Source organism: Oncorhynchus tshawytscha, linkage group LG31, assembly GCF_018296145.1.
Source record: "Oncorhynchus tshawytscha isolate Ot180627B linkage group LG31, Otsh_v2.0, whole genome shotgun sequence".
Taxonomy (NCBI): Eukaryota; Metazoa; Chordata; class Actinopteri; order Salmoniformes; family Salmonidae; genus Oncorhynchus; species Oncorhynchus tshawytscha.
Genome location: NC_056459.1, coordinates 12,007,564 through 12,021,938, shown reverse-complemented (window position 1 = coordinate 12,021,938; position 14,375 = coordinate 12,007,564). Strand labels below are relative to the sequence as shown.

The 14,375-nt window shown below is 42.7% G+C and overlaps 1 protein-coding gene across 5 annotated transcripts in view; it reads right to left on the bottom strand.

Moving 5' to 3' along the window:
• Nucleotides 1-14,375, bottom strand: part of LOC112229706 (A-kinase anchor protein 9) — a 133,562-nt gene that overhangs the window by 45,639 nt on the left and 73,548 nt on the right. For 4 of the 5 annotated variants that reach the window (XM_042310054.1, XM_042310056.1, XM_024395693.2 and 1 more), the window contains 3 exons: nt 10,264-10,394; nt 9,665-9,855; nt 6,470-6,708 (listed from right to left, as the gene is read on the bottom strand). In XM_042310054.1, coding sequence (XP_042165988.1) covers nt 6,470-6,708; nt 9,665-9,855; nt 10,264-10,394 — 561 coding nt within the window. The remainder of the gene's footprint in view (nt 1-6,469; nt 6,709-9,664; nt 9,856-10,263; nt 10,395-14,375) is intronic. The other variant, XM_042310055.1, reaches the window with a different exon arrangement.

The window sequence follows — 14,375 nt, the reverse complement described above, 5'->3', positions numbered from 1 at the left end:
ACAGTGCAATCTGTTTTGTCACCAAAGCCCCATATACTACCCACCATTGCGACCTTTACGCTCTCGTTGGCTGGCCATCGCTTCATACTCGTCGCCAAACCCACTGGCTCCATGTCATCTACAAGAACCTACTAGGTAAAGTCCCCCCTTATCTCAGCTCGCTGGTCACCATAGCATCTCCCACCTGTAGCACACGCTCCAGCAGGTATATCTCTCTAGTCACCCCCAAAACCAATTCTTTCTTTGGCCGCCTCTCCTTCCAGTTCTCTGCTGCCAATGACTGGAACGAACTACAAAAATCTCTGAAACTGGAAACACTTATCTCCCTCGCTAGCTTTAAGCACCAACTGTCAGAGAAGCTCACAGATTACTGCACCTGTACATAGCCCACCTATAATTTAGCCCAAACAACTACCTCTTTCCCTACTGTATTTAATGTATTTATTTTGCTCCTTTGCACCCCATTATTTTTATTTTTACTTTGCACATTCTTCCATTGCAAATCTACCATTCCAGTGTTTTACTTGCTATATTGTATTTACTTTGCCACCATGGCCTTTTTTTGCCTTTTCCTCCCTTATCTCACCTCATTTGCTCACATCGTATATAGACTTGTTTATACTGTATTATTGACTGTATGTTTGTTTTACTCCATGTGTAACTCTGTGTCGTTGTATGTGTCGAATTGCTTTGCTTTATCTTGGCCAGGTCGCAATTGTAAATGAGAACTTGTTCTCAACTTGCCTACCTGGTTAAATAAAGGTGAAAAAAAAAAAAAAAAAAAAAAAGCTGTCAAGGCAAAGGGTGTCTACTTTAAAGAATCTCATAGAAAATATATTTTTATTTGGTTACAACATGATTCCATGTGTTATTTCATAGTTTTGATGTCTTCACTATTATTCTACAATGTAGAAAATAGTCAAAACAAAAGAAAAAGCCCTGAATGAGTAGGTGTCTAAACTTTTGACTGGTACTGTATGTAAATGAGATATTTCTATATTTCATTTTCAATAAATATTTTCACTTGTCATTATGGGGTATTCTGTGTAGATAGGTGAAAAAATATAAATTTTGAAATCAGGCTGTAACAACAAAATGTGGAATAAGTCAAGGGGTATGAATACTTTCTGAAGGCACTCTCTCACTATTTTGAAATGATACTTAGTATTTGACATGTATTCACATAATCCTCGGTCAACATTCCATACAAAAAAAATAATATTTTATTGATTGAGGTTGAAGGTTGAAACTTTAAACTCGCCAACTGGTTCAGAGTACACAAACTGCTGACTTTATTGGGCTGTCCGGGTAGGGAGCTAGAGATATTGTATTTATCTCCACACACGGACACACGCTCACACAGTCTATCTGTGTAGCATCAAGCTAAAGTTACAGGTGGCTTGTTTGGTTTTTAAACACCTGATATCAGCTCTCTTAAAGGCGTATTGGAATATGCTTATATCATACAACATGATTCAAGAGAAGTTTCCACACAAAGTTGAGCCTTTTTCCATCAAATGGAAGCAAACAGTGAATCACTAAAACCTACACTGACCCTAGCACAACATTATTTCAATGTTAAACCAATGTTGATGTTATATGGATCAACACAACCATCATGAACTCAGTGATTTCTGTAGCGTTGACAATACATGAATTATTGTCCTACACTGAGTAATAGGACAAACGGAAATGAAGTAGCATGATGCAGAAACTGTACCACATTTGAATGATGTATAAAGTATCTCTAGGTTGGCAGAGGACAGATGCTCAGTGCACGGGCAGTAGTAGCCTGAGGGGGAGGAGTCATCGGAGTTCAACTGGATTAGAATAGGGGGAGGAAGGGAGACAAAGCTCTATGCAAATCGGCCAGTATCTACAGGCAACTGCTAGGAATGAGACAGCCCTATTGTGTGGTGAATTAATTCTAGCTACAGCTATCTCCTTGCAAAGAGGATTCTGCAGTCTCATCTCTAAAGGGACTGGGTGTGACCAGACTCAAATACCACAGGGGGTTATGACTGTGCAAAAGGCATTGTATTGTCAGTGACTGGCCATTTACACTTTTGACAATAACTGCATGCATGTCATGTATTTCACAAAGAGTACATTAATGTAGTTGTAGCTTCCTAGAGCTTAACAGCCACAGCTAACTTGAATTAAGTAACAATATGGGAATATTAAGACCATGTTTAGGTGACAAAGCCATTCATTACCAACAGTTGTACAGCTCTGGTATTTTGCTCACACACAGTACCCGGAACGGTGTATTTACAGTATGTGGCCTACCGCCAGGGCAGTGATGATACCAGTAAAGCAATATTATTTTCATGCCAAAAATGAAAACACAAAGCAGACCGAACTCTTTGGTCCTTTAAAAACTGTATGTAAAATAGTGTGTGCTATAGCTTGGAAAACAAATGTGACTCTGGATGACAACATGATGTTTGTTTCCAACATCAGAGCTATTTTTCTAAAGAAGTTAAATTCGCTGTGTGTTTTGTTTCCTTGCCGCGATACTAATGTGAATAGCAAAACTGATATTGCTAGAATTTTTAAAAATTATAGCGCTAGATACAGTGAGTATTGGGAGAATTACATTGTTGTACCTGCTCGTCAAACATCTCATTCCAAAATCATGGGCATTAATATAGAGTTGGTCCCCCTTTGCTGCTATAACAGCCTCCACTCTTCTGGGAAGGTTTTCCACTAGATGTTGGAACATTGCAGCAGGTACTTTCTTCCATTCAACCACAAGAGTATTAGTGAGGTCGGGCACTGATGTTGGGCATTTAGGCCTGGCTTCGCAGTCAGCGTTCCAATTCATCCCAAAGGCGTTCGATAAGGGTTGAAGTCAGGGCTCTGTGCAAGTCAGTCAAGTTCTTCCAAACCGATCGACAAACCATTTCTGTATGGACCTCACTTTGTGCACAGGGGCATTGTCGTGCTGAAACAAAGTTTGAAGCACAGAATTGTCTAGAATGTAATTGTATGCTGTAGCATTAAGATGCCCCTTCACTGGAACTAAGGGGCCTAGTCCAAACCATGAACAGCAGCCCCAGACCATTATTTATTCTCCACCAAACTTTACAGTTGGACTGAATCATGGTGAAGCATGATTCATCACTCCAGAGAACGCGTTTCCACTGCTCCAATGGAGGAGAGCTTTACACCACCCCAGCCGACGCTTGGCATTGCGCATTATGATCTTTGGCTTGTGTGCGGCTGCTCGGCCATGGAAACTCATTTCACGAAGCTCCTGACGAGCAGTTATTGTGCTGATGTTGCTTCCAGAGGCAGTTTGGAACTAGGTAGTGAGAATGGACTCTTACGCGCTACGTGATTCTGCACTTGGTAGTCCCATTCTGTGAGCTGGTGTGGCTTACCACTTTGCTGCTGAGCCATTGTTGCTCCTAGACGTTTCCACTTCACAATAACAGAACTTACAGTTGACCGGGGTAGCTCGAGCAGGGCAGAAATTTAACAAACTGACCTGTTGGAAAGGTGGCATTCTATGACGGTGCCATGTTGAAAGCCACTGACCTCTTCAGTAAGGCAATTCTACAGCCAATGTTTGTCTATGGAGATTGCATGGCTGTGTGCACGACTTTATACACCTGTCAGCAACAGGTGTGGCTGAAATAGCAGAATCCACAAATTTTAAGGGGTGTCCACGTACTTTTGAATATACCGTGCATTCGGAAAGTATTCAGACGCCTTCATTTTTTCCATATTTTGTTACGTTAGCGCCTTCTATTTTTCCCCCTCATGAATCAATTCATTTGATTGGACATGATTTGGAAAGGCAAACACCTGTCTACACCTGTATGTCAGATCAAAAACCAAGCCATGAGGTCGAAGGAATTGTCCATAGAGCTCCATGACAGGATTGTGTCGAGGCACAGATGTGGGTTCCAAAATAATGTCTGCAGCATTGAAGGTCCTCAATAACACAGTTCCATCCTTAAATGGAAGAAGTTTGGAACCACCAAGACTCTTCCTAGAGCTGGCCGCCCAGCCAAACTGAGCAATCAGAAAGACCTTGGTCATGGAGGTGACCAAGAACTTGATGATCCCTCTGACAGAACTACAGAGTTCCTATGTGGAGATGGGAGAACCTTCCAGAAGCACAATCATCTCTGCAGCACTCTACCAATCAAGCCAAGATAAATTGAGTGGAGAGACAGAAGTCACTCCTCAGTAAAATGCACATGACAGCCCGCTTGGAGTTTGCCAAAAGGCACCTAAAGATTTTCAGACCATGAGAAACAAGATTCTCTGGTCTGATGAAACCAAGATTGAACTCTTTGGCCCGAATACCAAGCTTCACGTCTGGAGGAAACCTGGCACCATCCCTACGGTGAAGCATGGTGGCAGCAGCATCATGCTGTGGGGAAGTTTTTCAGTGGCAGGGACTGGGAGACTAGTCAGGATCAAGGAAAGATGAACGGAGCAAAGTACAGAGAGATCCATGATGAAAACCTGCTCCAGTGCTCTTAGGTGAACCTTCACCCCAGTCTGAGGTCCTAACAACAGGACAACGACCATAAGCACACTGCCAAGACAACACAGGAGTGGCTTCGGGACAAGTCTCTGAATTGCATGACATAAGTATTTGATACATCAGAAAAGCAGAACTTAATATTTGGTACAGAAACCTTTGTTTGCAATTACAGAGATCATATGTTTCCTGTAGTTCTTGACCAGGTTTGCACACACTGCAGCAGGGATTTTGGCCCACTCCTCCATACAGACCAGGTTTCGGGGCTGTCGCTGGGCAATATAGACTTTCAGCTCCCTCCAAAGATTTTCTATTGCGTTCAGGTCTGGAGACATGCTAGGCCACTCCAGGACCTTGAGATGCTTCTTACGTAGCCACTCCTTAGTTGCCCTGGCTGTGTGTTTCAGGTCGTTGTCATGCTGGAAGAGCCAGCCACGACCCATCTTCAATGCTCTTACTGAGGGAAGGAGGTTGTTGGCCAATATCTCGCGATACATGGCCCCATCCATCCTCCCCTCAATATGGTGCAGTCGTCCTGTCCCCTTTGCAGAAAAGCATCCCCAAAGAATGATGTTTCCACCTCCATGCTTCACGGTTGGGATGGTGTTCTTGCGGTTGTCCTCATCCTTCTTCTTCCTCCAAACACGGCAAGTGGAGTTTAGACCAAAAAGCTCTATTGTAGTCTCATCAGACCACATGACCTCCTCCCATTCCTCCTCCAGATGGTCATTGGCAAACTTCAGACGGGCCTGGACATGCGCTGGCAAGAGCAGGGGGACCTTGCGTGTACTGCAGGATTTTAATCCATGACGGCGTAGTGTGTTACTAATGGTTTTCTTTGAGACTGTGGTCCCAGCTCTCTTCAGGTCATTGACCAGGTCCTGCCGTGTAGTTCTGGGCTGATCCCTCACCTTCCGCATGATCATTGATGCCCCACGAGGTGAGATCTTGCATGGACAGAGGGTGATTGACCGTCATCTTGAACTTCTTTCATTTTCTAATAATTGCGCCAACAGTTGTTGCCTTCTCACCAAGCTGCTTGCCTATTGTCCTGTAGCCCATCCCAGCCTTGTGCAGGTCTACAATTTTATCCTTGATGTCCTTACACAGCTCTCTAGTCTTGGCCATTGTGGAGAGGTTGGAGTCTGTTTGATTGAGTGTGTGGACAGGTGTCTTTTATACAGGTAACGAGTTCAAACAGGTGCAGTTAATACAGGTAATGAGTGGAGAACAGGAGGGCTTCTTAAAGAAAAACTAACAGGTCTGTGAGAGCTGGAATTCTTTCTGGTTGGTAGGTGATCAAATACTTATGTCATGCAATAAAATGCAAATTAATTACTTAAAAATCATATAATGTGATTTTCTGGATTTTTTATTTTAAGATTCCGTCTCTCACAGTTGAAGTGTACCTATGATAAAAATGACAGACCTCTAAATGCTTTGTAAGTAGGAAAACCTGCAAAATCGGCAGTGTATCAAATACTTGTTCTCCCCACTGTAGTTATTGCGTGTTATGAATATGGGACCAAATACTAAACTTTTTTTCTACTTTAATACACATAAGTGAACTTGTCCCAATACCTTTGGTCCCCTAAAATGGGAGACTATGTACAAAAAGTGCTGTAATTTCTAAACAGTTCACCCGATATGGATTAAAATAGCCACAAATTAAAGCTGACAGTCTGCACTTTAAAGTCATTGTATCCTTTCAAATCCAAAGTGCTGGAGTACAGAGCAAAAATAATAAAATATGTGTCACTGTCCCAATACTTTTGGAGTTCACTGTATGTCAGAGTGCCTTTAGATTGCTCCACCTTGATTTAATCAAAAACGGCCTTTTAAATGACTGTCAATTTGTACAAGACAGCAAAAATAGCTTTTGGCACTTTGATTCACAGGAAAATGTATAGTTAAACAGAACAGATACATTTTCTGTGTGGTCCCACAATTTATTATGCTGTGATGTACCTGATTGGTCGTCTCAGTAATGGCCACCAGCAGTTTCTCCACGGCAGCCTGGAGGCGGGAGCTAATATTCATGAGGTACTCCTCGTTCTCCAGCTGAAGCTCCGGCAACAGGCTGTGACTGTCCGTCATCATCTGCTGGGACATCTCCAGGCCCTCGTCCGTCTCCGTCTCGCCCGACCACACGCTCACGTTGTCCACCCCAGGCTCGCTTCCCTGGCAACTCTCAGTCGCCAACGCATCTGGGCATGAACGACCAAAATAGAGGGCAAGGTTAATTGTCAGAAGAAAACACTTAATTGAAAACAATAGTGTTAATTGTCACCAATATCAACCAGTCATTAATTTTATTATTTTTATTCAAAGAATACATTTTTGGCCAAAGCATTTATCAACATATTATAATATAAGGGATAGTATCCCAGATGTTAATCAGACACAAGGCTTCCAAAGACTGGAGTTGCCCATCCCTTCCTTGATCTAGTAGACTGAGCACTGTGCCAATATCACATTCAACTGCTACATAATGTACAAGTATAATCCATGAAAACAGAGGTTACAGACTCTATCCTAGCTGACTGGTAGTGCCACCCTAGACACGACCACACACAGAACTAAACAGCAAATAACGGACATGATGCTACTGAATAAAATAAAATCTTAGAATCTTTAAACGAGTCAGTACTATTGTGCACATTGATAATTATTTTGTTCACCCAAACATCAAGTTCACTTAACAGTCAAATTAACCCTGTCAACAGCTCTAATTCATTGATAAAATACCAGACCGTATGAAAAGTTGTAAAAAGGTAAGGGGTTGGTTAAATAGCTAGTTCTCTGAACTGTAAAATCTAAACACAATAATTCACCTATTTTTACATTAATGCATAGGTGTCTGTGTGTTTGTTTTATGTGTATATGTGCACACTACAGTATCTGTGTGTACACACATATGCATGTTTCGTGTGTGTCGAGAGGGCAGGCAGCTGTTTACTTGACTTTGCAGCTTAAAAGGATACTGCGAGGTTCTGGCATTTAATGGCCTTGTTCTACTTACCCGGAGTCAGATGAACTTGTGGATACCATTTTTATGTGTCTGCGTACAGTATGAAGGAAGCTGGAAGTCTACAGGTACGGTAGCATTGCTACTGTACCTGTAGACTTCGTCATTTCACTTAAATGCCAGAATCTGGCAGTATCCTCTTAAGCCTGTAGACACAGAAGGGAGAGAGACATATGGCTACGCTTGGCAGGGTGTTGATTCTTAAACACACTTGTCACATTTGGCGACTCCACCTTTGGGCCACATACCAACATATGAGAGATGAGACTATACTGTAGACACTAAGGAGTATAATGGCATAACGATTATTGTCTGATAGTTAGGGAGTGGTTGGACCATAAAATTGCAGCTTCAAATCCAGGGTAGGGTATACTGGAGGTTGTGCCCTTGAACAAGTGCACCTGACCTCAATTGACCAGGAAAAACTCTGAGCTCTACAATAAGAGTCTGCCATGTCACATTCAGAGTTGGATTCATTCCTATGATTCATCAGTTACAGCATGTGATTCTGAAACGATGCCTACTAGTGACAGGTCTGTCAGTCTGGCTGGACTGCTTTTCCTCTGGCAGCTGTGGGAACTTGATTTTTAACAATGTTAGGCGCAGTGCAAACAAAATGCCATGAATTCTATAGTCCCTGGGGAATCAAGTGTATTTCTCTCTCAGTCTGCATAATGAAACAGATTTTTGTGCACTAAGCAGCCATTGGCTGTAATGATGAAAAGATACAAACGTGATCATTTTTCATGTTTTTGTCAGCCTGACGAAGGTTGTATGATGAAAATATTTGTACAATAAAGTGAAATTTACATTGATATTACATGTATGAATTTCCCCTGTATCCTAGCAGCTTTGTTTGGATCAATTCCATTTAAATTCCATTCAATTCAGGAAGTATACTAATATTTCAATTCCAATTCTCTTCTATGATTTTCAATGAGGAACATTTTGAATTGGAGTTTGGTTCACTTGTTGAATTGACTGGAGTTTAAATGGAATTGACCCCAACCCTGTAATCCAGTTGACTTCCACACAAACTGCATATTGGCAAAATTGATGATACTGTACACACCAAGTGCAAAAAACATTAGGAATGCCTTCTAATATTGAGTTGCAACCCCTTTTGCCCTCAGAACAGCCTCAATTCGTTAGGGCTTGCACTCTACAAGGTGTCGAAAGTGTTCCACAGGGATGCTGGCTGGTGGAACATTCTTGATACACACTGGAAACTGTTGAGCATGAAAAACCCAGCAGCGTTGCAGTTGTTGACACTCAAACCGGTGTGCCTCCCATACCCCGTTCAAAGGCACTTAAATATTTTGTCTTGCCCATTCACCCTCTGAATGGCACACATACACAATCCATGTCTCAATTGTCTCAAGGCTTAAAAATCCTTATTTAACCTGTCTCCTCCCCTTCATCTATACTGATTGAAATGGATTTAACAAATGACATCAACAAATGACATCAATAAAGGATCATATCTTTCACATGGATTCACCTGGTCAGTCTGTCATGGAAAGAGCAGATGTTCCTAATGTTTTATACGCTCAGTGTACATCCACAATTAATTCAATGTGATGCGTAGCAACTCCTTTATATATTTTAACCTGACTTCCCTTACTCTGATGCCATAGAGAAAGGTAGAAGGTAACCAGTCAGTCAGGACCTCTTTAGATTTTCAAACCAGTATTGCCACTGGCAGGCCTTGTTAGCAGCCAATTAAAATTCATATAAAATGAAATCTGACATTTTCCATGGCAATAAGTATTCTCTCTCTCCCCATCTTTCCTTCCGGTCCTGTGTATATTTCTGTCACACAGCGAGCCCTCAACCCTTGGACCTCTTCTGGTTTTGTCTGGATCTATTTAATAAAACCTAAATCATCTTGATGGAGAGAGATAGAGCTCTTCCAAGACTTCGATCCCCAAGGTGGCCTGATTGGTGTCACACGTTTGTCACAGCCCTAGCTACTAATCATGGTCTTCAGTTAAGTGTAATCAGATGTGTTGGTTAGAAATGTAAATGAACTGTGACACCAGTAAGGCCCGGGGAGCCATAATGCTCACTCCATTTTACTTATCAAAACATGCACAGGTGGTAGGGGTTGATTTGGAATTGGCTGCTCAACTAACCTCCCGCAGCCTCTGTGGCAGGCCTGAAGGGCTCGCCAGCAGCTCTCTGCCAGGTGGGTCTCTGTGAGGAGGATGGGGGTACCAGCAGCCCCTCCACGTGGCGTCCAATGGTCTCCTCAGCGGCCGCTGTGGTCTTGAGCACATCACTCAGCACCTGGCGGAGGCTCTCGTTGGCCTTACGCAGCAGATTCCTGAGGAAAGAAGAGAAGAAAAGTTGGTGGGACAAAAGATTATGGTCTTTCATTCACTTGAAACAAATGTTTTGGATACGGGTGAGGTTGGCAAGATGCATATCGCACAAGTGCTTTGGTTGTGGTCCTTTGTCATAGTCACTACATAAATCTGTTTTTGAATGAACTCTTTTTTTTGTGTTGTAATATTGTTCTTTAAGAGCTCCTGTTGAATTAACCCACTTATATAAAAATATTACATTGTCATATTCAGTATAGAACACAGCTTATACTTAAGACATTTTAGGATAGGTCGGGTCCAATAAAATGTGCAGAGGTAAAATCATGACGTGCACTGGAGTTAAATACATTTTCTACAATATAAATGAAATATAAACTTGAAACATTTCTATCGTTCTATAGTCATACCTCTCAGTAGTGATGACCTGATGATCTGGACAGGAAGAGCCATCCCCTCCAACTTGTGACGAAACGATTCCACTAACTGCCATCTTCCTCCTGACCTCTTCACCTTCCTCTCCTTCCTCATCTCCTCTCTTCTTCAGCAGACGGACCGGCAGGAGGGAGAAGAACGACAACAGCCCTGTCATCATCACCCGTTTACAGACAAGCACACACTTCCACACTGTGTTGACGATCCCTGGAAACATGAGATAGTGACGGCTAGGCAAGCTAAAGGCATGACCATTATAAGGATGGTGGATTCAAATCAGATGAGTCCCAGTGCGCCCCAGTACAGACACACTCAAACACATTAACTTCCATGGAAGCGAGGGAAACACTAGTATCTGTGCTGTTATGGCAACAAGTGCACCTGAGACAATGGGCTGATGCAGGAAGTAGAGTGGCTCCCTCTCTTGGTGAGGGAACAGAAATGCTGCTAATTCAGATAAACAATCGAGAGATGTGGTCATTTAGGAATGAACGTGAACATTGTGTATACTGGTTGAGGCTGTTGAGGTTTCTGCCATAATCTTTTAACCTTTGAGCAATTTGACATTTAAATTAAATTAAAAACTGTTATAGAGTATTTCATGTCATAATAAGTTGGGACTCTTTGCATTATAGCCTAACTGAACATCAGTAAATGCAGTCAATAGATTAAAAGGATTGCATGAATTGCGGGTATAACATATTAATAACTAAACACATCAAGGGGCCAAAAAGGTTGAGTGACCGCCATCATGGATGTTCCAGGGGCTGATTGTATAAACATAGCCTGAAGACATTTCAATAAACACTACTGAGTGAGTCTCCATTCATCAAACACTGCATAACATAATGGATTCCGAACGCAATTCATTTCCATTCACACCCCGAGGGGCAAGTCTCCGTTCATCATCACTGAAAAACTGCATTATTATAATGGGTTCTGAACAACTCTGATAGGCTGAGGCGGAAAGTAGTAGAGGTGCAACTGAACTGTAAAATAAATATGACCTTTTCTTTCTGTGAGCCTCTGCTTTTCATTTGTGATTTTGCCCTTTCCTTCTTTCCACTTTGTTTTCTCTCGTTCTCTCCATCGGAGGAATATCCCATCTGCAATCAATAAGCAAGTAGCTTTAATTTATTCAATGATCAAAAAGATAACATTCACGACAACTTAGAATCGTTGTTCGCCGCTTCATATTGTCTTTGAATCAAAACGTTAGAACATTTGTGATGTAGTGGCTTAAACATTAGCTGGTAGCTTAGCTCACCCCTTGTATCAGTTTGTCAAGTAACTGGTGAACTTATTTATACATGCAATCTCTTCAATGCAATGAAAAATGCTCACACACACTCAAACAAAGGGAAAGTTGCATGAATGCAATCAAACTCTAGCTATGAACAACCCAAAAAAACACAATCAGGTAAATTGCAGTTAAATAACTTCTTTGCCAAGTTGTCCTCAACATTACAAGATTAGTCTTGAGTGCGTGTGAGGAGGACTCTCGTCACATCACGAACATCGTACCCGGCATCCAATGTCATCATGCAGGTAATGACTAATCACGCAATAAATGTTTTGAGAAAAGCCTGCCGGAGCAAGGGGGTCTGTGTGTGTGTGTGTGTGTTGCACACCTTAAGTGTGGTCAGGTCTTCCCACAATCACCTTTCAAAATACATTCATATTTAGTTCAGCATCAATGTCTCAAGGATGTAAAACACAGGGCTTGAATGACAGCTCAAGTACTCAGGTACTCACATCATACCATGATGGTGCTTCAATTCCCTCCCACACATCACTTATGGAAAAATTATATCAGGGAAAGTAGGCAAGCACTGTTACATTGAGGCTTGCTAGACCCTTTAGCAATGCCAAAAATCTAAACGAAAAGTTACTATGGCATGGAAACACTTTGGACATGATGTAAAAGGCTATGGCTTAGGCAAAAAAATAACATTGATAAAAAGGGCTAAAAAAAAAAAAAAGGAGAAGGGGAACAACTAGAGTAAGGACAGTGTTGTCCTTCAAAAAGCCCCTGGAGGGTTTGTACAAAGCAAACCACACCATGTGAGGTATAATAATATCCCTCAGGTGATCAAGTGGTTGAACCCACTAAGTGCTTCTCAATATGAAGAGCAATGGGTTAGAAGAGACAATACCTGGCAGGTGGATGAAAATCATTGTCAAACTCCTCAATTAACACAACTACATTCAGCTTCTACTCAGGGTGGTTGCATTTGGTATTTTAGATTGCATGTTTTGTAGAGCTTAAGACCTATTCAAAGTACCAGTGACTTCCTCAATACGGAACTGGTCAGATGACACGGATGCTACGCTACAGGACTGTTTTGCTAGCACAGACTGGCATATGTTCCAGGATTCATCCAATGGCATTGAAAAATATACCACCTCAGTCATCGGCGACGTCCCCACAGTGACCATACGTACATATCTCAACCAGAAGCCATGGATTACAGGCTACATCCACATCGAGCTCAAGGCTAGAGCTGCTGCTTTCAAGGAGCGGGACACTAATCCGGACGCTTATAAGAAATCCCCCTACGCCTTCAGACGAACCATCAAACAGGCAAAGCGTGAATACAGGATTAAGATTGAATCCTACTACACCGACTGACACTCGTCAGACGTGGCAGGGTTTGAAAACTATTACGGACTATAAAAGGAAACCCAGCCGAGAGCAGCCCAGTGACATGAGCCTACCAGACGAGCTAAATGTCTTTTATACTCACTAAAGAATGCATGAGGGTACCAGCTGTTCCGGACGACTGTGTGATAACGCGCTAGGTAGCCGATGTGAGCAAGACCTTTAAACAGGTCAACATTGACAAAGCCGCGGTGCCAGACGGATTACCAGGACGTGTACTCAACTGGCAAGTGTCTTCACTAACATTTTCAACCTCTCCCTGTCTCGAGTCTATAATACCAACATGTTTCAAGCAGGCCACCATAGTCCCTGTGCCCAAGGAAGAGAAGGTAACCTGCCTAAATGATTACGGCCCCATAGCACTCATGTTGGTAGCCATGAAGTGCTTTGAAAGGCTGGTCATGGCTTACAACAGCATCATCCCGGATACCCTAGACCCAATCCAATTCGCATACCGCCCCAACAGATCCACAGATTACGCAATATCAAATCGCACTCCACATTGCCCTTTCCCACCTGGACAAAAGGAACACCTGTGAGAATGCTGTTCATTGACTACAGCTCAGCGTTCAACACTATAGTGCCCACAAATGTCATCAAAAAGCTAAGGACCATGGGACTAAACACTTCCCTCTGCAACTGGATCCTGGACTTCCTGACGGGCCGTCCCCAGGTGGTATGGGTAGGCAACAACACGTCTGCCACGCTGATCATCAACACTGGGGACCCTCAGGGATGTGTGCTTAGTCCCCTCCTGTACTCCCTGTTCACCCACGACTGCGTAGCAAAACACGACTCCAATACCATCATTAAGTTTGCTGATGACGGGGGGCGCTGGTGAGCAGCAACATGTGAAGATGCTTTTTCTTGGTGCTCCGATCCAGGGCCAACAATTTACTATTAATACTTGACCAACACCGTGTTAATTTTGTAACATTTAATTTGGAATTGAACCCAATTCACTAATCTGTCTTTTTTCCCTGAAATGTTTTGCCTTTTAATCGTAAAAACTTGACAACAACGGCTACGGGCCACAAAGGAGCAGGCCTCTGCTGAAGCCTCGGGATCACCTGACAAGGACTCTGATCCCCCCCGACCTAGCCATGGTAATGGCGGCTATCATTAAACAGACTGTGCTGGCTAAGGTGGAGTCACGATCCACTGACCTATCCGCACAAATAGCTATTATTGCCACCGAGATCAACAAAGATTGACTCCGTTAACGAAGACTTGGCGAGACAAGACACCCGTCTGAATAGCCTGGAAGATGGTTCAAATGTTTACTCCGACAAAGTGGTGACACTGGAAGAGCAAGTCAACCGGCTATCAACAGATGTCATCAAACTCCCTTCCAAGGTTGAGGACCTCGAGTACAGACAGCGCCGGGGGAACGGTCGCATTTTCAGCTTGAGAGAGGGACTCTAG